We start from the raw sequence: 24,476 nt of genomic DNA, 5'->3' as shown, positions 1-24,476 counted from the left end.
CAAATTAAATAGTTCTTTAATAAATATGCCAACAAATACTAGCAGCTTACCCTTTGAGGTCATTAATTAATTTGTCTTTCTCCTGGACTGTTCTCTTGTGGTGCATTCGATGAAAATCACGTTCTTTCTGAGTTTTCAGCAGATCTTCTCTAGCCTTGCTGAAAAATAAAAATAATAACAACTTTAAAAATCACTGCTAATTCTTTTCTGAAAAAATTATTTACTTATCAGTTCAAATCCAGTACTAAGCAATTCAAAAGATTATTGAAAAGCAAAGATTCCACTATAATTCTCATTGAAATATCCCAACCAACATAACATACATGGGGGTGGGGAATGAACAGGCTAAAACCGGTAGTTTCAAAAATATCATTTATTCACATTTCATTTAAATAAAGGAAAATTAAAGGTATGCTGCCACAATAACACATAATCCATCTATTTTCAAAGACAATTTTTTTATGAAATTGAAATACATATAAAATAGGATAATTAAAAATAATTACAAATAAAGGAAAAGACTTTACAAAATTTAATTCTGAACTTACAAAATTTAATTCTGAACTTGCTTGAATATATGGTTAAGTGGGCTACTTAGTTCTGACAATTGTAAAAAAGAAAGCGTATAAATTCTAGAAAACCAAGATTTCATTCTGGTAAGGCATGTGAAAAATATACACCACCTACAGATCATATTACTAAAATAATTGGTAACTTAATGAGGAAAGTCTTCAATATCAGTGTTGTGATACAGAAGCATTCTTCAACTGGATATATCTTCTGTAGATCCCTGGCATAAAGCAAGCAAGAGTATTCTTTCTCAGCCCAAGTCGTATGTGAAAAAATTAATGGGAATGTTTCCCCCACCTCTACAATGTAAGTTAGTTCCAACGTAATAATGTAAAATATAATTTATAATGTAAAAGTGGTTATCTAACAGTCTTAGTTAACTGACAAAGTGCTTCTGCACTGAGATTCTAACATTCTGAAAAATGGATGGACTAAATTAGAGTACTGACAGCAAGCAAAAAGATCAGAATGGAATAAATCTGCCTCTCATATTTCAAAATTCAGATTATATGAAATAAATGCATGCAATAGATTTCTGCTTTAGGAGCTATGTCAGAGCAATCACTGAGGAATGGTGGCTGGGATACTGCCAGAGCAGTGGTATGAGTTTAGGTTTTCAGACTTCTGATGATGGCACATATTATGATCAGTGATACTTCTTGCTGCAAGACCAAGCCACACGTGGCATATGGTGAAAGTGTCTTTTCCATTCTTCCAAGTTTCTTTCTTTCTCCCCTACCATCTCCCACTTATTTTGGATGACCTGTATTGTTCTTCATTCTACTGTCAATGTTGTAGTTTTGACCACATGTAAATAAACATCGTGTCACAGTACTTCATGGTCTAACCATCTAACCCTCAACTTCATTTCCATGCCAACAATCTTGAAGGCACAAGAAAATGTTGATTAAAATATTGAGACTTGAAAAATAATCTGTGGAATATTCCAACTATTAGATAAACAAACAGTTTCTTCTTTCCAGGTTTTAACTCTGTGTGTATGTGTGAGAGAAGATGGACCAAACAAAAGAGAGAACCCCTCTGCCACCAAAATGTGCCTAATGAGTAGAGAAGTGAGTGAAAAGGAGGAGAGAGTTTAAGTAGAATGACTAGAAAAGATAAATGGCTGAGTTGGCATTTTGTTGTGAAAACACAAGAACATCACTTGAATTCACATTCCCTTACAAGAAAAGTATGTAAAGTGTCTTATATACTATCTTGCACATAGAAAATATTCAATAAATGTTACTGTAATCACCATCATCATCATCATCATATTACTGTTTAGTATAGCAGAACAGATATATTCAATTCCTCAAACAGCTACATTTATCTACCTAAAATAGGGGGCATGCCACTAGGTAAATATCCTCTAAGGGATCAAAAATATCAGGATACATGATTATTAGTAACACTGATCTTCATGTATATCTTTATAAAAGAATTTAAACTTTATGAACATCTATTTTGAGTCTACTAAAACTCCATTTTGAGTCTACAGCAACTTGATGAATTACTTCATGAGCTTATATTTTATTTATCTTATCTGAAATGTAAACCCATAATAGGTTAAAAAAAACTTAGAAAAATAATATTGCAGAGCTTCTTAAGCAGAACCGCAAATGTGCAGCACTGCATCAACTCACTTTTTAAATATACACTTAAAGTCCTATTTGTACTCATCCCAGGAAAGAAAGCATAGGAACTGATTGAAGTATTGGACTTTATAAAGTTTTTCTGACCATTAAACTGGTTTTCAGAGACTTGCTTTCTGTTTGCACAAATGAAGTCTACTCAGTGAAACAATTTAAATTCATTTCATGGTGATGCTTCTCCTATTATGACCTTCCTGCTGCCCATTTGCTTAATAAAAGGAAAATAAAAGTTGTACTAAAAAATAAAGTTTGAAATATTCATATAAGCAATTAATATTTAAACTATATAGTATTTTCTCATTATATTAGTAGAGCATTGTTGTGTTTAAGAAAAACTTTTATTAAGACAGACACCAAATATATAAATTCTATTTCAAGTACAATGAAGTAAGTTATTCAGTGAAACATTCTATTTAGATTCGTATATCATAAAGAACACACTACTAAATGCTTTTCCTTAATGAGATGGCAGAGTGACTAACTTCCCCATTTCAGGAAAGCAGCATATCAAAATATATAATTAAATTATAAAATATCAAGATACTCATATTTTTTCGTACTATAAAAGCACTGTCCCCAAAACTCCATGTTTAACGTATTAACGTAATTTAATAATGTATTCTAAAAAATTATTTTTAACTGAATGCTCCAAGTAAAATAATTTTTATTAACTGAATAGTTTTTACTAAGCTTTTAATAATAGATTTATTGAGTTATTCTGTTATCATAATTTGGCAAAAGGTATCATATAAACATTTTCTTGTTTACATGCACCAATCAAAGTAGGCCATCTTTGTCATGTATTTTTTCGTGTGCAAACTTGAATCAAAGTAATTTCTGATAACAGTACTATATAATTACCAACTATTTCATTCTCTTCAATTGGTTACAAATAAATTAGTTTAACCCACTACAATTATTATTGGAATAATTGTCAGATAGCCAAAATACTACTCAGCTAGATTAGATGCAAACTTTCATTATATTCTTAACCAAAAAAGAAAGGGGTATACCCATGTCTGGAAGAAAATACCTTCTTAATTTAACAAGCAATTACCTAAACACTAAAGCATGAAATGTTATGGGCCTCATTATTATCTTTATCCACAGTGTGTGTTTCTGAAAGTCATTAAATTAAATGTGTCTTTGGAAATGCTGGGTACTCTTTGACCTTTCATAGAAGTGAATTTTGTAAGTGAAATTAGGGCCTATTAGTAAAGCACCTAATTTTTTCTCAGTATTAACAGCCATTTAATTTTCGTTATGCCTATATTTTCCGGCAGAAGATAAAACCAAGTATTTCATTATTTTTAAGATGGCACACTTTAATCTTCTATTAAGTAATCCCAGTCAGTATTATTTCCTGCCTAATCTTCAGGACTCTCAATAAAACTTTTCTGGTCTGCATTACATTTCCTTACTATAAAAGCTCAGCAAAGGAAGACAGTACTCTAAATGGGGCAAGACGTAGCTTCAGAGAAAATTATTTAAATTCCCATCATAAAAGGAAAATGATGCCTACTCCTAAGGAATACTATAAAAGAGGTAAAAATCATCAATTAACTACTCTAAAAATTATTAAAAGCTTAAAGAGCCAAAATGGTTTTTCTATTAATTTTTATTGGAGTATAGTTGCTTTATAATATTGTGTTAGTTTCTTGCAGTACAGCAAAGTGAATCAGTCATACGTATACATATATCCACTCTTTTTTCCATTTCCTTCCAATTTAGGTCATCACAGAGCATTGAGTAGAGTTCCCTGTGCTATACGGTAGGTTCTCATTAGTTATGTTTTATACATAGTAGTGTATATATGTCAGTCCCAATCTCCCAATTCATTCCACCCCCCCTCTTCCTCCCTTGGTAACCATAAATTTGTTCTATACATCTGTGACTATTTCTGCTTTGCAATAAGTTCATCTCTACCATCTTTCAAAATTCCACATATAAGCAATATTATAAGATATTTGTTTTTCTCTTTCTGACTTACTTCACTCTGTATGACAGTTGCTAGGTCCATCCATGTCTCTGCAAATGAGACTACTTTGCTCCTTTTTATGGCTGAGTAATATTCCCTTGTATATATGTACTACATCTTCTTTACACATTCTTCTGTCAATGGACATTTAGGTTGCTTCCATGTCCTGGCTATTGTAAATAGTGCCACAGTGAACATTGGGGTGCATGCATCCTTTCGAATTACAGTTTTCTCCTGATATATGCCTAGCAGTGGGTTTGCTGGGCCATATGGTAGCTCTATTTTTAGTTTTTTAAGGAACCTCCATACTCTCCTCATAGTGGCTGTACCAATTTACATTCCCACCAACAGTGTAGGAGGATTCCCTTTTCTCCACACCCTCTCCAGCATTTATTGTTTCTAGATTTTTTACTGATGGCTATTCTGACTGGTGTGGGGTGATACCTCATTGTAGTTTTGATTTGCATTTCTCTAATAATTAGTAATGTTGAACATCTTTTCATGTGTTCATTAGCCATCTGTATGTGTTCTTTGGAGAAATGTCTATTTAGGTCTTCTGCCCATTTTTTCATTGGGTTGTTTGTTTTTTTTATATTGAGCTTCACAAGCTGCTTGTATATTTTGGAGATAAATTCCTGGTCAGTTGCTTCGTTTGCAAATATTTTCTCCCATTCTGAGGTTGTCTTTTCAATTTGTTTACGGTTTCCTTTGCTGTTAAAAAGCTAAAGTTTCATTAGGTCCCATTTGTTTATTTTTGTTTTTATTTTCATTACTCTAGGAGGTGGGTCAAAAAAGATCTTGCTGTGATTTATGTCAAAGAGTGTTCTGCCCATACTTTCCTCTTAGAGTTTTATAGTATCCAGCCTTACATTTAGGTCTTTAATCCATTTTGAGTTTATTTTTGTTTATGGTGTTAGGGAGTGTTCTAATTTCATTCTTTTACAGGTAGTTGTCCAACTTTCCCAGCAGCACTTATGGAAGAGACTGTCTTTTCTCCATTGTATATTCTTGCCTCCTTAGTCATAGATTAGGTGGCCATATATGCATGGGTTTATCTCTGAACTTTCTATTCTGTTCCATTGATCTATAATTCTGTTTCTGTGCCAGTACTATATTGTTTTGATTACTGTACATTTGTAGTATAGTCTGAAGTCTGGGAGCCTGATTCCTCCAGCTCCATTTTTCTTTCTCAAGATTGCTTTCACTCTTTGGGGTCTTTTGGTCAAAGTGTAAAAACTTTTGTTCTAATTCTGTGAAAATTACCCTTGGTAATTTGATAGGGATTGCATTGAATCTGTAGATTGCTTTGGGCAGTACAGTCATTTTCACAATATTGATTCTTCCAATCCAAGAACATGGCATATTTCTCCAACTGTTTCTAGTATCTTTGATTTCTTTCATCAGTATCTTATAGCTTTCTGAGTAGAGGTCTTTTGCCTCCTTAGGTAAGTTTATTCCTCAGAATTTTATTATTTTGATGCGATGGTAAATGGGATTGTTTCCTTAATCTCTCTTTCTGATCTTTCATTGTTAGTGTATAGAAATGGAAGAGATTTCTGTGTATTAAAAAAAAATGTACACACTGCTATACTTAAAACGGATAACAAACAAGGACCTACTGCATAACATAGGGAACCCTGCTCAATATTATGTAACAACCTAAATGGGAAAAGAATTTGGAAAAGAATAGATACATGTATATGTATAACTGAATTACTTTGCTGTAAGCCTGCAACTATCAACTTACAACTTAATCAACTATACTCCAATATAAAATAAAAAGTATTTTAAAAAGCATATTTCTGTGTATTAATTTTGTATCCTGCAACTTTACCAAATTCTTTGATGAGCCTTAGTAGTTTTCTGGTAGCATCTTTAGGATTTTCTATGTATAGTATCATGTCATCTGCAAACAGTAACAGTTTACTTCTTATTTTCCAATTTGGATTCCTTTTATTTCTTTTTCGTCTCCAACAGCCATGGCTAGGACTTCCAAAACTATGTTGAATAAAAGTGGGCATCCTTGTCTTGTTCCTGATCTTAGAGGAAATGCTTTCAGCTTTTCACCATTGAGTATGATGTTAGCTGTAGGTTTGTCATATATGGCCTTTATTATGTTGAAGTAGGTTCCCTCTAAGCCCACTTTCTGGAGAGTTTTTATCATAAATGGGTGTTGAACTTTGTCAAAAGCTTTTTAAAGAGCCAAAATGTTAATAGCACACATTCACATAAGTCCCTCCTATTTTCCAGGCACAGCTACAGGCCCTGGGGATATACTGAGCACAAGACAAGTCCCTATTATATGGAGTTCACAATGTAACAAAAATGTATACATTAGATAATTAGATGTAAAGGACACAAATTTCGAGCTCCTTCACAAATATACAGCATTAACTTAAAGATAACCTAATAACTGGAAAGAGATACCATACAAATAGAAGACTAAAACTTATAAATATATCAATCCTTCCCCCCCAAAAAAGTATGTATGTATAAATATATGTGTACACACACACACACACACACACACACACACACACACACACACATTCTTCCCAAATTGTTATAGATTCAACTCAGTCTTAATTCTAATCCCACCCCTGTCTTTCTATAGAAATTGACAAAGTGATTCTTAAATTTGTATGAAAATGCAAAGGATCTAAGATACTCAAACTGTCTTTAAAAAAAGAAAAACAGGGCTTCCCTGGTGGCGCAGTGGTTGAGAATCTGCCTGCCAATGCAGGGCACACAGGTTCGAGCTCTGGTCTGGGAAGATCCCACATGCCGCGGAGCACCTGGGCCCGTGAGCCACGATTGCTGAGCCTGCGCGTCTGGAGCCTGTGCTCCACAACAAGAGAGGCTGCGACGGTGAGAGGCCTGTGCACCGCGATGAAGAGTGGCCCCCGCTTGCCACAACTAGAGAAAGCCCTCACAGAGAAACGAAGACCCAACACAGCCAAAACTAAATAAATTAATTAATTAAAAAAAAAAAAAAGAAAAACAAAGCTGGAAGACTAACTCTATCTGACTTTAAGGACTTAATTAAACTTACAGTAATCAAGAGTGTGGTATTAGTATAAGGATAAGCAAAGAGGCTAATGGAACAGAATAGAGTATAGAAATAGACCCACAATTACAGGGTCAATTGATTTTCAACAAAAATGCCAAAGAAATTCAATGAAGGATGAAAAATCTTTTTAAGAATGGTGCTGGAACAATTGACTATTCCTATAGGAAAGAAAATTAACCTCTAGCTCCTACCTCACACAGTATACAAAAATTAAAGGTAGATCACAGGCTGAAATAAAAATTCTAAATCTTTAAAGGTTTTAGAAGAAAACAGAATATTTCTGTGACCTGGGAGTAGGCAATGGTATCTTAGCCAAAATATCAAAAGCAATATTGTAAGAAAGATAAATTAGACTTCCTCAAAATTTAAAATTTCTGCTCAGCCAAAGACACCATTAAGAAATTGAAGAATCAAGCCATAAACTGGAAGAAAATATTCACAATATTCTGACAAAGGATTTGTAACCAGAATATATAAAGAACTCTTACAACTCAAAAATAAGACAACTAATTCAACCAAAAACAGGCAAAAGATTTACACAGAAAGCAGGATCAATGAATGGCCAATAAGCACACACACACACACACAAAAAAAATGTTCACAATATCATTAGTTATCAGGAAAATGTATATCAAAACTACAAGAAGCTGCTACCATACAACCACTAAAATGGCTGAAATTTAAAAGACTAACAAAACGCGATGTTGGTGACAATATGGAGCAATTGGAACTCTCATATATTGCTCTTGAGAATGTAAAATGACTCAACTGGAATGTTAGAAAATGGACTAGCAGTTTCTTATACATCTACCCTTCATAAATTCCATTCCTAAGTTTTTATCTAAAAGAAAGAAAGCACATCCTCACAAAAAGACTTGTACACAAATGTTCATAGCAGTATCATTCATAATAACCACAGTTGGAAACAACTCAATAGAAAAAGGGTAAGCAAATTGTGGTAGACACTACACAATAGAGTACTACTTAGCAATAAAAGGGAACAAATTATTGATAAATGCAAAAATCACATATAAATTTTACAGATTTTAGCTGAGTGGAAGATGTCAAACACAAAGAAATGAATATTCTGTGATTCCATTTATGAAGTTCTCAAACTGGCAAAACTAATCTAAGGTGGAAAATAAAATCAGAACAGTGATTGCCAGGGGAGGGAATGACTGAGAAGGGACACAAAAGAAATTCCTGGATAGACAGAAATGTTCTATAGTAACATGAGTATGGAGGTTACAAGACTTCATCTGTTTGTCAAAATTATGTAGGTAAGACTTGTACATTTCAATTTATGTAAATTATAACACAAAAAAAGAACTGTAAAAAATAATATAATAAACAGGATGTGGGGTAGGGTGTGGGTGGAGATAGAAATGAAATAAGAATGGCAGAAAGTTGATAAGTGTTGAAACTGTCTGACAGGCCCAAGAAGTTCATTATTTTATTTTGTTTATTTTCTATATGCTTGGTATTTGTTTAGAATTAAAAAGTTAATCTATATAAGCAAATAAATAAATTGCCTTGTACCTGCCTTCTGGAAAAGATGCCACACTTGGGTGTTTATTCAGTGTTACTGCTGCTGCTAATAATAAAGTTGATGAAGATGATAATGCTATTCCACCCACTTAATAATACTGTGTACTAGGTACAGTGCTCATTACACTGTGATGGGTAACACAGGCATAATCTTTGCCTTACAGGAGTATAAAAAAAAAAGAATAAGGAAATAAAATATATACATATATATCCATAAACTGTAGTGAATGTTCTGAAAGGGAAAAAAATGATACTGTAATACAGAATACTGATTTAATCCTTACTGAGCACTTACCATGTGATGGATATTGTGCTAAACACTAAAATGATTCCCTCAAGGATAGGTAATGTCACCCCACTTACATATGAGAAAACTGAGAGATAATTATATTCTTATAGCTAACAAATGGCAGACAGTATGCATTTGTGTTGCTCTATCCATAGTATCTGATCCAATATCAATATCTGTCCTGAACCAAAGTTTGACTGGGGTTAGTAAGTAATGCAGAATTTGATAACAGCAGATGTTGTCCTTTCAAGAACCTAACTGTCCCATAAGAAGCCAGTTTGACTTCATTATTACTATGCTGTAACCAGATAAGGCAACCTATAAGAAGGTTATTCAGGATATAATGTTCTCCCTGTTTCCATTATGTCCCCCCATCCAGTCTATTTTCCACACAGGAGCCACCTTACATTATACTTCTCCTCAAAACTATCCATTAGCCTCACCATCCCACTCAAAGGAAAAAAAGCAAAGTTCTAACAAAGGCCTCTACCACTTACTCCCTGATTCTAGTCACTATGGTCCCCTTGTTCATCCGCTAACAAGCCAAGCTGTCCCCAACATAGGCTCTTTATATTTCCTTTTCCCTCTGCCTGGAATTCCTTTTTCCCAAATTGACACACAGCCTCCTCCTTCAGTTTCGTCAGATATCTGAGAGGACGTCCCTCACTACACTGTATAAAACAGCACCTCATTTATTTCTGTCTCCTTTACTTGTGTTCTTTTTCTGCATGGCGCCTACCACCACCTGATTCAGCATATTCTGTCAACATCCACATGTAGTTAGTGGTGATCTTACTGCACGGCACAGCCTTAGAGAGTGTAAACAGCATGGATGTGAGCCTATGAGGCAGAAGTAGAGGCAGAACAGCATGTCCTCACAGAAGCTGAGGGAGGACAAGAATGAAACAGGATGTTGTACACCAGAGTAGCATAGGCGGGGCGAAAGCCAGATTACGGGATGTTAAGTACAAGTATTATATACAATGATGATTTTAAGAGTAAGCCATCCAATTGAGAATATTTGCAGTCTATATTCTTAGCAGAAGACATAATATGCTAGTCAAGATACAGAACAAAATCAAGCAAACAGGTTTCTAATTATAAAACCCATAATTGTTTTTATGCACCTCGGACTGAGGTGAATATTGTGGCAGGTCAACTACCAAATAAAACAAGGTTTATGAAATAGTGTCTTAACTGTGAAAGATAACGTTAAGTGATGATTTTTAGTCTTCATTCAACTAACAGTTCTCTGCAAATGTGAGGTCACTTAAATTCTGGACCTACGCATTTAAAATAACAATTGGTCTACATTTCAATATAAAAGTACAGTTATATTCTAATCTTCCAAGAAAGAATGTCAAACTACTACTTATATCATTCCTCTCCAGTATCTAGTATGTATTGGGTTGGTCAAAAACTTCACTCAGGTTTTGCCGTAAGACGTTCTGAACGAACTTTTTGGCCAACTCAATAATATATTTAATGTAACTATAAATCTTTTTAATAATGCTGTTTTTCCCTTAAAAACATCCATAAAGAAATTTTCCAAGCAGTTTTCTCCCAACCTTTTATTTATCAAGATTTAATTGACATGTAACATTCTATCAGTTTCAGGTGTACAACATACTGATTGGATGTTTGTATATATTGCAAAATAATCACAATAAGTCTGGTTAACACCCATCAAGAAACATACAGATACACCATACACCAAATTTTATATTTTAGAAGATAATCTACATTTGCAGCAAATACAGGGAAAGCCTCTGTTCTAAAATTGGCATTGCTTACAGGAGAGAAAGACAATTTCTTTTTTAATTATAGCAATTCAGATATTTTATAGTGAAATATTTGCCCTTTTCATCTCTTCCTTCATGCTTCATCATTGCTGAATTTCAAAAATAATGACATGATAATTTTTTAAAATCTAGGGATGACAGCCGTTAGAGATATTGATAATAATTGCTGACATTTTCACAGCACTTTGTGATTTACACAGCTCTTTAATATAGATTGTCTTATTTAGTTATCACATCACTCCCTAGGAGTTAATAATATTATGCATAATTATTCCCAGTATAACAATAAGGAAACTGAGTTAATAAGTAGCAGAATATTGGAAGCTAGGTATTTGAACTTTAAGTTCAGTACTCTTTCCATGGCAAATCTTCCCTAGATAAATAATAAGCTTACAGCTATATGATTTCACTGATTTTTCTAGATTCATCACTAAATGCTACCAGTTTAATCAAGATAATATATAACACATCTGTAACCTGACTCTTTTTATGTATTAAATATTAATTATTATTAGAAAAGTGTTTGACGTCTACATTTATCTTGCTTTAAGAAACAGCCTTAATCCTAAAAAAGAAAACTTTAATGTATATTCCTTAAAGGGAATCCTATGTTTATCACTAATTCCTACTGGGAAAATATCCTCACAAGTCAAACTGAAAAACCTGTGTGATGAAACTTACAGTTTGGGGCAAACTTGTAGCATGACAGAGGTAGTTTTGGGAATTCTTTACAGAATTTCAGTCTCCATTTTCTGGGAATGTATCCAACAAAATTAGGCCACAGGGACATCCTTCATCAAAAGGGGCTGTGAAGCACAATTTGCTTAATATTCATTCAATGATATAAATATTAGGCATTTACTAAGGGTCAAGCAGCTTTCCTTCAAATTTTCCATGTCAGGTAGCTTAAACTAAATAAATATTTTCCTTTTCTAATTTGTATAAGTTTAATTATATCAAGTAAGATAGATTTGAGAGATACCATAAGCCCACTGAAACTAAAACCATATTTTAGTAAATACAGTAAATTTTAAAAACATTTAGTAATCTGATATTTTAGTAAACATGAACAAGAGACAGATTTCATTTGAGTGATATCTGTTTGAATCACGGTTTCTTTTAACATTAAGTTAATAATTTGCATGGGCAACAGTTTATATGGTTTTGATTATAGTTATTAAATATAATATTCAATAAACAACCAGTAATAAAAATGATAATTTCATATCACTGAGGCAAAACTCATTGCAGAAAGAGGCTCTACCTATTCAAAAGAAATTAGCAAACTCAAGCAATAATTCAAAGATCAGGAACTGAAACACTATGCCAGGCAGCACTCTGAAAAATTTGCTGTGTCAAATTCCCAGTGCATCCATTAGGTGTCTATACTAAATCACAGTGAGTGTCAGGGCCAAGAGTGCAAACCACTTCTGAGAAATGGAACTGAGGATAGAGAGGATGCTGGCTCTAGTACTATCTTTCTGTGGATCATCATACACTTCCATCTAAAATGTAAAATCCCAAATAGTACGTCCATAGATCATATGAAAGTTGTATAACTTGCAAAATACATTTCTGTAAGTGCACATAATAACTGAATAAACAATCGTACAAATTATCATTTATTTACTACCACCTCTCAAAAGTAGAAGCTTATTTTAAATGTTTCCTTTACCTGGCAATACAGTCTCGTTTCCTTACATTGAAGTTTTTTACGAAGATCTTAGAAATATTATGTTCCTTTATGGTAGTTCTGTTTATCCAATTTTTGTTTTAATATGATTCTTTAACAGAGAAAGCCCCTCTTCAAATGTTTAATAAAAATTAATGAACAAAGCATAAACTGTCTACTCCATATCTAAGCATTGATTTTTCATCTAACACTGTCTTAGATAAGTATGTTCACCCCAAGTCAACACATTCACATATTTGTCTTTGCCAGGATAACACTGCCCATTTATCTAAATTTGTTTGCCAAAAATTGCATGTCTTTCATTAATTTAGAAAGAAAGAAACATGCAGAGATATTTGGTTTCTGTTAAGTTTCTCTTCTGTGCATAAATTCATGTTAGGAAATTACAAAATAACAGTTTTCTTCGGGCAACTTTCAAATACTGAAATTGCTCTACTAAGAATACACTAGCTCCTTCCTTCCTCTAGCTTTCTATAATTTTATTATTATTTCAGAAATTAGCTTAACCTCACAGGGGAAGATTTCCACAAGCCATGATAAGACTATCAAAATACATAAGGAAGCGAATGTTACATAACGAATTAACAACCTCCTGCACAACCCCCGGCATTCCACTCTTGTTGGTGAATTACAGTTGTGAGTGTTCTGCTCATCTGTTCAATTAATTTGCTGGTGAAGCCTTTCATATTCTTTCCAACTAGAATTGACATATAATTCATTTCTCCAGAGTTAAAGCTCTGTTGCATTAACCACCATCCACCTATTAGCTAATTCAATGCCTTACTTTTATTTAGTCCAAAATAAAAAAAAAAAAAAAGTCATTAAAAAATAACATACTCAGCTGCTTGTTTATAGTGCTTCAAGTCTTTCTTCAAAATTTTGTTCTCATTTTCTAAAAGCATATTCTGGGTGTAGACATCTGGAACATGCCCACCACCTCTAAGTTCAGTTACTCCCTTCTGTATTAACTCATACCTAGGATAAAATCAAACAAAAGAGTTTATATTGTTTCTTTCTACTACATTGGCTTAATTTATGTACATTTCAAAAAGTTAAATCACTTTTTAAAATTTTATTTATTTATTTTTGGCTGCATCGGGTCTTCGTTGCTACACATGGGCTTTCTCCAGTTGCGAAAAGCGGGGGCTACTCTTCGTTGTGGTGCGCGGGCTTCTCATTGTGGTGGCTTCTCTTGCTGCTCTTGTTGCGGAACACGGGCTTTAGGCACGTGGGCTTCAGCAGTTGCGGCGCTCGGGCTTAGCTGCTTCACAGCATGTGGGATCTTCCCGGACCAGAGCTCGAACCCGTGTCTCCTGCATTGGCAGGCGGATTCTTAACCACTGCGTCACCAGGGAAGCCCAAAAAGTTAAGTCTTAGGGAATGTTTATAGTGATAAGTTGCAATATAACTTTTTAAATTTAAAATGTCAATATTCGTAAGATATTTTTAAAATAAAATATTAATGAATTACTAAGTACTAATATCATGATGGTGCATAAAATATAACTGAACATCTCCTATGCTCCAGGCACTAGTCCAGACACTGGTGAAATTAACAAAAATGCCCAAGTCCCTACCTATCTAATGGAGTTTCCATTCTAGTGTGGATGGTGATATATTCTATGAAGTAAAATAAAGCAAGATAAGAGAAACAGAGAGACTGAAGTAGAGAATGATGGGGGGGTGTTTGTGATATTTTATATAAGGTGGCCAGAGAAAGTATAACTGACAAAGTGATATTTGAGCAGGGAACTGAAGGAAATGAGAGACTAAGCCATGTGGATATGTGGGAGAAGAGCATTCTTGGCTGATAGAAAAGTAAATATAAAGGCCCTGAGACAGGAGGTGTTTGACATATACAATATAAAGCAAAAAGCCAGTACATATGTAGTATTTGGAAACGGAGCCAACTAAGTGAGCAGGAAAGAGAATGGTGAGAGATAAGTCAGGAAGATAGCAGGGAGCCAAAAAGAGGAATGTGATTTTACTCTGAATCAGAAGCCATCGGAATGCTTTAACAAACAAGTGACGCTGATCAAATTTATGTTTTAAAAGGATTAGTCTGGCATCTGTTTGAAGAAACTGACTCTAGAGAAGCAAGAGTAGAACCAGAGAGTCTAGTTAGGAGGCTGCTGCAATAGTTCAGGAGAGAGAGATTGGTGGCTTAGACAAAGCTGGTAACAGTACAGATTGTGAGGAATGGGTATCTTCTGGACATGCTGTAAAGATGGAGCCAACAGGGTTCTCCTACAGATCAGATGTCAGGTGTTGGTTAAAAAAGAAAAGTCAAGGATGACTCCAAGGATTTTAGCTGAGCAACAGACAGATATTTAGTGAAGGGGGGACAAATGCAGTAGGAATTGGTGCTTAGAGAAATCAAGGAACTGTTTCTATCCATGTTAAATGCAATATGTCTGCTGGGCAATTAAGTGAAAATGAACATTATAAGTACATGTCCAGAGTTCAGGGGAAAAGTTAGGACATGCAGTTTAAATCTGGGAATGATCAGTAAATAGATAGACTTCCAAGTCACAAGATTGGATGAGGCCAGTTAGGAAGTGAATGTAAAGAGAGAAGTGAGGAAGACCTAGGACTGTTTCAAGATTGGGAAGAGAAGGAAATACTACCAAATAGAGACTAAGAAAGAGAGGGGGCAGTGAAGTAGTGAAAGAATAGAAGAGTGCTTGGGTCAGGGACCAAGTGAAGAAAGTGTTGCAAGAAATAAGAAATGGGTAACAGTGACAAATGATGCAAGGAGAAGGAATAGGAGGAGTACGGAGGATCGATCACTGAATTTGGTAACGTGAAGTCACTGGAAAAAGTTTCAGTAGAGTCATGGAGATGAAAGTGGAACTAGAGTAGGAATGAGAGAGTAGGAAATGAGGAAGTAGCAACAAAATCTTTCAAGGAGATAAGCTACAAAGCAGAGCCCAGGAAATCAAGATGAACCTAGAAAAGAAAGTGGAGTCCAGGGTGTTTTGTTTTCTTCTATTTGCTAATATATGACATATTATTGTACATCTCTATGCTTATGTGAGTGATTCAGCAGAGAAGGAAAAAGTTTACAGTGCAGGAAAGAGAGGGGACAATTGCAGGAGTCATGTGCTTGAGTAGGTGAGAGGAGCTGGGATCCAGTAGAGGAGAGCTGGCCTCAGATGACCGTGTATATGGCTCAGCCGCCGTGACAGGAGAGAGGGAGAATGCTGACAACAGAGGTGACAGGTTAGTAGAGAGGAAGCAAGAGTTGTGGAACTTCCATTTTCTCAGTGAAGTAAGAAGGAACATCAGAAAATCATTTATAAATCTGTAAATAAGTACAATTTTGATCATTATATGTAGCAATTAATAAAGTTAAATAAAAAACAACCAGAGCGGGCTTCCCTGGTGGCTCAGTGGTTGAGAGTCTGCCTGCCAGTGCAGGGGACGCGGGTTCGAGCCCTGGTCTGGGAGGATCCCACATGCCACGGAGCAACTAGGCCCGTGAGCCACAAGTACTGAGCCTGCGCATCTGGAGCCTGTGCTCCGCAACAAGAGAGGCCGCGATAGTGAGAGGCCCGCGTACCGCGATGAAGAGTGGCCCCCGCTCACTGCAACTAGAGAAAGCCCTACGCACAGAAACGAAGACCCAACACAGCCAATAAATAAATAAATAAATAAATAAAATTAAAAAAAAAACAAACAACCAGAGCATAGAAAAACATTTCAAGTAATATAGTTATTAACAAAGAAATCCCTACAAAGCTTGCTATAGATGAGCTAAATATTAGTTTAAAAACGTTTAATTTTCAGCATTTTCATATTTTAAATCTTTATTAATATATTACACATTAGTAGTCATATGTTTTGTGTTATATATATATCTTATCTGATACCAAAAAATAGCAAGAAAACTCCTGTAAAATATCCAAAAGTTTAAGATAATTGAATCAATATTAAATGATATTTGCCACAACTTACAAAACAACAAATAGATAACCATTTAAGCATAAAATCACTTTTCTATGCATATTTGGAATGTGGTTTATACTTATCTCAAAAGAGAAGACATAAGGATTGACTGAAGTATTGGACCATAAAGTTTTTCTGACCATAAAATTGGTTTTCAGCAACTTGCTTTATTTAATGCAGAAAAAAAATCACTAAAGAAATTATTTCAAGGAGAAAAAAAAGTGATATGAAGGCCACTAAAATAAATGCTATGTAAATAAATTAATATGTGGTAAAAGTTGTAACTGAACTACCCACATTTGAGTAATTATGTATTATGCCAAATTTTATTGGCTAAAAGCAGCAATATTTACCCTTTTGTGAAAATTAAAGGAATATACTAATTCATAATTTCTTCTAAAATTAAGAAAAAATTAAAATAGCAATTAAATATTATAAATAATTGCACTATTACATTTAATGGCATTTTTACTACCATCCAAACTTCAGTAGAATGGTAGGAACAGAAGCCAAACTGGAGAGAACCAAGGATGTAAAACAGTAAAGAAAGAAAGAAAATAAAGAGCCTGTTTTCAAAACATTTGGCTGTAAAGGGAAGAGGAGTTGGAATGAGTTGGAGATAATAAGAGGAAAAGGCAAAGAGCAAGAATGTACATTTCGCGTGAGTCCTGACCTTGTTAACAGCCAGCAAAACAATCCAGTGGAGGAAAGGAGATGGTTGACATATGCTCGGTAAGGGTACATAAAATGCACTACCATAATTCTCCATGTTAACCCTTTCTTTAATTTTGCCCCCCAGGGAAATTATAATTGTCCACAGAGCACTTCTAAAGGGTCATAAAAATATCATTGACTAAACCCACAGTGCAGACTTTTTGTGGTTCATAGAATATTATGAATATGTATAATCTTTTCTGTGTGGGTTAACGGTCAGAAAATAAATATTTAGAATTTGGAGAAAAAAAAAAGGTTTCTGGGCCATATGGTCTCTGCTGTGACTAACTAACTTTGCCATTATACGTAATAGTGTGAAAGCAACCACAGACAAATAGACAATACCTAAAAGATAGGTCATGGCTGTGTTCCAATAAAATTTTATTTACCAAAACAGGAGGCATGTTAGATTTGGCCCCAGAGCCTTAGTTTGCTGACCCCAGATTCAATGGATTTACTGCAATTACTGTTTGAAGAATGAAAGAACATAAGTCAAATTTTACTGCCCAGATTGTTTGGTTTTTGGAGTTTTTGTTTGTTTGTTTGTTTTTTGTGGGTTTTTTTTTTTTTTTTACAAACCAAAAATAGAGAAACCTTGTTTCACCACCTTTTATAAAATTAAATGAATTTACAGCAATGATATATTACAAATGTTTTTCTCTATAATAAGAAATTATAAAAATAATATATATAATATTCCTACAGTCTTACTATGCATAATAAGTAATGGTTTCTGATCAAAGTAAAAAATGTTTCATTTGAAATAAAAATATCCAATACAGTATAATCTCATTACAAATAATTTGTACTCTCATTACAAACTGGCGGCTAGGGATAAGAATAAAATAATTTGAACCACAGTATTACTAAGCCCATATAATGAAGAGATATTTATACAAATTTTACATTATGATTGTAATATTATGCTAAATGGAATGCTTACTTAGGGGTTCTATAAGTCTTAATACTATTGTACTTTTCTGAAATTTCATCTCAATTGAAATTGCTAAATCTAAAAGGATAATATGGCAACAAGCACCTAATTAAGAGCATACTTGGTCCCAGATTTCTCCAAGGGGATCATTTCACACTTTGGACTGGCCAAACATGTAAGCACTACATGTCCTAACGCATATCTTTAGAAGAAAAAAAGGAAACTGAACCACATTAATCTTTCATTAGTACTGCAAATTAACCATCTACCTACTTTTATAAAAATGTATTTTCTAATACATTTATAATTATTTCTTAGGGACATTTTTATAAAAATTATTCACACAACTTCCAGATTTAATAGGAAGAGTATTATTTTTCTACCATCAAACTTGCTCTTTTTCCTAAACCGTATTAATCAAAAATGGTTCTCCTAGTTAAATTTATCAACATTAGACATGCAATTTGAAATAATGAAACTGATTTCTTCTATGTGCATGGTCTCTGTAGATGAGAACGAAAAAAAGCAGAATATAAAAATTAAATCAAAGTTGGATTAGTAGAAATTACAAATTGCACCTATATTTAAAATTAGGATTGAACTCCAAAACACTATAAACAACTTTACATATCATATTATTCCTTCTTTCTATAATATCAATGGCTTTTTAAAATCAAACATTTTATTATCCAATTATTTAATAATATTTTGTTAACAAATGTTAGGACTCTGAAAACGTGCCTGGTGACATTACCACTACAGCAAAGGAATAAAGACAGTATGCCTGCTGATTTTCATAACCAATAAGTTATTAAATTTTCAATTATAACAAGAAAAAGGTATCATTTGACAATGTAATTCCACTTACTTCTAAATGAAGGGATATTTGTAGAAAAAAAATTAGTTGTGTGAGTAGAGAAAAGCAGGCCATTACACTCTAAGTAAAACAAGCAAAGTAGTACTGTTAGTAGGATGTCTTAATACAGGAAATTATACCCTTATAATTATTCTAAAGACATTTTTAAAATATTTTATCAAATAGCTTCATATTATATAACTACAGGAGACATTCCATTTTATTGATTCTTGAAAATCACCTAAATTTGTATATTTAGAAAAGATATTTATTAAAAATTTCTTTGAAATTGATATCCTGATTGTGTGTGTATGTGTGTTGTGGTTTCAGTGGCGGTGATGGGAAAAGTTTCTATCCAGTTCATTCATTTTACATAAGCCGAGTCACTCAAAGTCTTTTAAGATGATTAAAAGTACACATGTTAAATAATGTTAGTATTTCTAGAGAACTATTTACTTAATTGTTTACCATTCAGATTGAAAGCAATCAAGAGTTCTGGTCATTCCCATTTTGATCAGGAAATTGCAGAGAAAGTCTTCTATTGCTTCAGGTACTGCGTGCTTTGAAGAAAGGACTGTTTTCTGCTCCTAAAATTTAAATGTGTAATTATTTATTTTGAAAATATCAAAGCTTTGATTAATTGTACACATAGGTTTTACATTCATTTATTCATTCATTCACTTTTTAAAGAATTTTGTTGAATGTTATGTCCAGGAACTATTTTAATCACTAGGGATAAAGCAGTGATGAAAACAGACAAGACTCAGTCCTCATAACTAATAGTCAAGAATATGGGGACAGAAAATGAATAACTAAATTAAAAATATATAGTATGGTAGATGGTACTAAGTGCCTGTGGGTACAAACAGAGGGTTGAAGCGAGGGAAAGCCAGGTAGGGAGCAGATATGTGTGTGGAGCTGGGCTGCTATGCACACAGGGTGATGAAGGAAGATTTCATTGAGAAAGCAGCATCTGAACATAAATCTAGAGAAGAGGTAGAGTCATGTTCCAGATACAGCATTAGCAAGTACAAAGGCAGGCAAGACTGTGATTGGATTGTTTGGAAAACAATAAGGAGGTCAGCTTGCCCTAACAATAGTATATTACAAATTTTAAAAAAGAAAAAAATATGTATAGATCATTTAATTCTTTTAATTATTATCATTATAAAAAGAAATGTGGTTTGGGTGCCTTGATTTCTAGAAACACTATGGGAAGAAATTATGTGCAATAGAGGGCTCTTGTACTACTATTTCATAATGGAAATAAATAAGTCTATCAACTAGATTAGGGGTCAGCTAACTGTTCTCATAAACAAAGTGTATTAGAACCCCACCATGCCCACTTATTTACATATTGTCTATGGCTGTTTTTGCACTACAGTTGAGCAGTTGCAACAGAGACCTTATGCCCTTCAAAACTCAAAATATTTTCTATTTGACCCTTGTGAGAACAAGTTTAGAGATCCTTAAACTAGAGAAATGGAGATATTTCAGCAAGTGAGATATGAAATTAGGACAGTCATAACAACTACCATATCACATATCACTGTATAAAATAAATCTAGTAATGGGTAGATTCTTAATATCAACAGCATCATTGTCTCCAAAGTACATTCATTTTCTTCTCATTGGTAAGAACTCAGTAATCTCACTGCAGAATATTTGGATAGTAAGATCTATTTTCACCTACAAAACCCAGCAATGGACTTTCCTTCCTACTTCCCCTTCCCAACTTGGTAATGGTTACAGACCAGGTTACAAAGAATGCACACAATGGTTACACAGAAATGCACTGAAGAAAGAGAATCTTTCTTGCTACAAAAAGTCCTTTAAAAGTTCTATAAATACTTTAATGCTGATGTTAATTACTAGTGGCTATTATGACAATCAAAATAGTGATGAGTTTAAGCAAATTTAGGGGGCTACAGAAAATTCCTGACAAATGACGGGGTTTTAAAATAAATTTTTTTTAAAGCTCATGCAGAATAACTTCAAATCTCTTTCCTAAGATCATTAAAAAAGATATCATATAACAATGACGATAATGTGTAGGACCCTATATCAAACATCATGGGAGATGCCAAGGTAGCAGAGTACAGCATGCCTGTCATCCAGCAAGTTGTTGAATTGTGGTAGAAGATTTTATATTTATAACTGTTAGGTAAGGACATAATACAGCTCAAAGCAAACATTCATTATACTTAATAAATGCTACCTTTGATTTTGGGTCAGTACATTTGAACATGATATTTTAAGATGAGAAGGATGATAGTTGAAGGAATCAGGAACATAGGAGAAAAGGGAAGACAGACTGTACCTACTCCAGTTTCTAAAGATGCCTATGGACTGCTTGCTTACAAGATGCTGTGTGTGTGGTTGCAACACACAAGATTCCTGCCTTCTCAAATAAATGTTTTCTCTTCCTGAACGCATCTTATACACACACCTTGAAACATCCAAAACAGAAATCCAACCACTTTAAACTGCCATAGTTCTTACTTATACATTGAGATTTATAATCCTGACAATATATTTATGTATCTATAGTCCTTCAGCATTACACACCACACACACACACGTATCAAGCTGTAATGTGATCACAAATGTCTCTTTTATCTTTACAAATAATATTAACTTAACATATATTTGCTGAACATCACCCATATGCCAGGCACTGTGTGAAAAGTGCTAGGAATTAAATATGAATAAGACACCGTCCCTGTCTCAAGGAATTGAAAGACCAGTTGAGTAAAAAACAAAACATGTAAGCAAATAACAGTATAGAAGCTCTACTATTTGTGATTAGTTTTGATTATAAAAGCCTGTTTATAAGTCTACACAGAACATCATACATACAGCCAATAGGTACATTTATGTAATTTTAAGTTGCATTTTTATCTCAATTATACAATATATACAACTCTCATTATAGCTTTAAAACTGATTTAATGATGGTGTTAATAAAGCACCTCAGAATAAGGACAAAAAGAGCTAAGACTCTAAAAACTAGCAAATATGCCTCACTTTACAAAATGCTGAATTATTAAAAAATCCATCCACATGTGACCCAGAAATCTGTTGGATACAAAAGTGGCTCTAGCATGTTGCTTAGTTTTCTCTATGAAAGTTATAAAGATGAAATTTTCTAATTAGAGAGGTTTCTAAATAGTGTCCCGTGTGAAAAAATAGAGATCGTCTTGGTAAAGTGACAGATAAAGGTGGAAAGTATTTCAGTTGTGTTGGGTAGGTACATGAAGGCTTTGTTAAGAAAGACTCTTAAGTTGGAATTTATAGAAGAAGAGGAAGTTCAATGGGTGAAGAAGGATGGAAGGAAATTCAAGGCAAGAAAAACATCAGAGGCAAAGACAAGGAACGAGAGTTCAGTCCGTTCAAGCTCAAGGTCTTATGGAGAAAGGACCAAAGAGAAAGTTGGAAAGCCAGACAGAAAGCACATCAAGAAGGTCAAGGCAGATGGAAGGATGGAGACATTGGTGATTTAAGTAGAGGAGTGATAAATTCAAGTTTGTGTTTAAAACCTCCCTTACATGGAAGTAGAAGGAGGCACAGTATCAGCAGCATGACAGTAGCTCTGATGAGAGAAGACAGAAGGTGAATCTGAGAGAAACTAAGTAAGGGATGAAAGCGAAGAGAAGGATATGAGATATGTTGAGAACAAAATCAGACAGGATTTCTTATGTTGAATAGCAAAGAATTACTGGACCATATATCAAAACTGTCTTGATATAGTTTGAACTATTCCAGTCAATGAGTTTCTTTGAAAACAGTTTTTTTGACTCCTGAGAATCAACTCTAATTCAAATTAAGTCAAAGATACTAGTTTGGAGAATCTACAGGCAAGGCTCGGGGTACAAGTAGCCTGGTTCTTTAACTGAAATTAAATGTGTACATCAAGGGACTAGGAACTCAACAATGACAAACAGCTCTTTTTATTGTGATTTAATCATTGAACCTATAAAAGTAATGAAAATTATTTTATGTATGTATTTCATTAGCATTTATGATATGTAACATTTAAAATGAACTTTAATGAAACCAAAGTCTAAATAAAAGGAGGAGACCTTCAAGATGGCAGAAGAGTAAGACGTGGAGATCACCTTCCTCCCCACAAATACATCGGATATACATCTACATGTGGAACAACTCCTGCAGAACACCTACTGAACGCTGGCAGAAGACCTCAGACTTCCCAAAAGACAAGAAACTCCCCACGTACCTGGGTAGGGAAAAAGAAAAAAGAAAAAACAGAGACAAAGAATAGGGACGGGACCTGCACCAGTGGGAGGGAGCGGTGAAGAAGGAAAGGTTTCCACACACTAGGAAGCCCCTTCGTGGGCGGAGACTGCGAGTGGCAGAGGCGGGAAGCTTCGGAGCCACGGAGGAGAGCGCAGCCACAGGGGTGCGGAGGGCAAAGCGGAGCGATTCCCGCACGGAGGCTCGGCGCTGAGCAGCACTCACCAGCCCGAGAGGCTTGTCTGCTCCCCCGCCGGGGCGGGCGGGGGCTGGGAGCTGAGGCTTGGGCTTCGGAGGTCGGATCCCAGGGAGAGGACTGGGGTTGGCGGCGTGAACACAGCCTGGAGGGGTTAGCGCACCACGGCTAGCCGGGAGGGAGTCCGGGAAAGTCTGGATCTGCCAAAGAGGCAAGAGACTTTTTCTTGCCTCTTTGTTTCCTGGGGCACGAGGAGAGGGGATTAAGAGCGCTGCTTAAAGGAGCTCCAGAGACGGGTGTGAGCCACGGCTATCAGCGTGGACACCAGAGACGGGTATGAGACGCTAAGGCTCCTGCTGCCGCCACCAAGAAGCCTGTGAGCGAGCACAGGTCACTCTCCACACTGCCCCTCCCGGGAGCCTGTGCAGCCACCACTGCCAGGGTCCTGTGATACAGGGACAACCTGGAAGAAATGGACACATTCTTAGAAAAGCACAACCTCCCGAACCTGAACCAGGATGAAATAGAAAATATAAACAGACTAATCACAAGCACTGAAATTGAGACTGTGATTAAAAATCTTCCAACAAACGAAAGCCCAGGACCAAATGGCTTCAGAGGCAAATTCTACCAAACTTTTAGAGAAGAGCTAACACCTATCCTTCTCAAACTCTTCCAAAATACAGCAGAGAGAGGAACACTCCCCAACTCATTCTACAAGGCCACCATCAAAACCAGATACCAAAACCAGACAAAGATGTCACAAAGAAAGAAAACTACAGGCCAATTTCACTGATGAACATAGATGCAAAAATCCTCAACAAAATGCTAGCAAACAGAATTCAGAATGTACTACAAAGCTACACTAATCAAGGCAGTATGGTACTTGCACAAAAACAGAAATATAGATCAATGGAACAGGATAGAAAGCCCAGAGATAAACCTATGCACATATGATCACCTTATTTT

The 24,476-nt window shown here is 34.9% G+C and overlaps 1 protein-coding gene across 1 annotated transcript in view; it reads right to left on the bottom strand.

The window, feature by feature from the left end:
* Positions 1 to 24,476, bottom strand: part of SPAG16 (sperm associated antigen 16) — a 905,158-nt gene that overhangs the window by 860,866 nt on the left and 19,816 nt on the right. Inside the window, exons 4-6 of the mRNA XM_036858792.1 lie at positions 19,526 to 19,644; positions 13,443 to 13,580; positions 51 to 158 (exon numbers count right to left, since the gene is read on the bottom strand). Coding sequence (XP_036714687.1) covers positions 51 to 158; positions 13,443 to 13,580; positions 19,526 to 19,644 — 365 coding nt within the window. The remainder of the gene's footprint in view (positions 1 to 50; positions 159 to 13,442; positions 13,581 to 19,525; positions 19,645 to 24,476) is intronic.

The sequence above is a fragment of the Balaenoptera musculus genome, chromosome 7 (assembly GCF_009873245.2).
Source record: "Balaenoptera musculus isolate JJ_BM4_2016_0621 chromosome 7, mBalMus1.pri.v3, whole genome shotgun sequence".
Lineage (NCBI taxonomy): Eukaryota > Metazoa > Chordata > Mammalia > Artiodactyla > Balaenopteridae > Balaenoptera > Balaenoptera musculus.
This window is presented reverse-complemented; position numbering and strand designations above follow the sequence as displayed.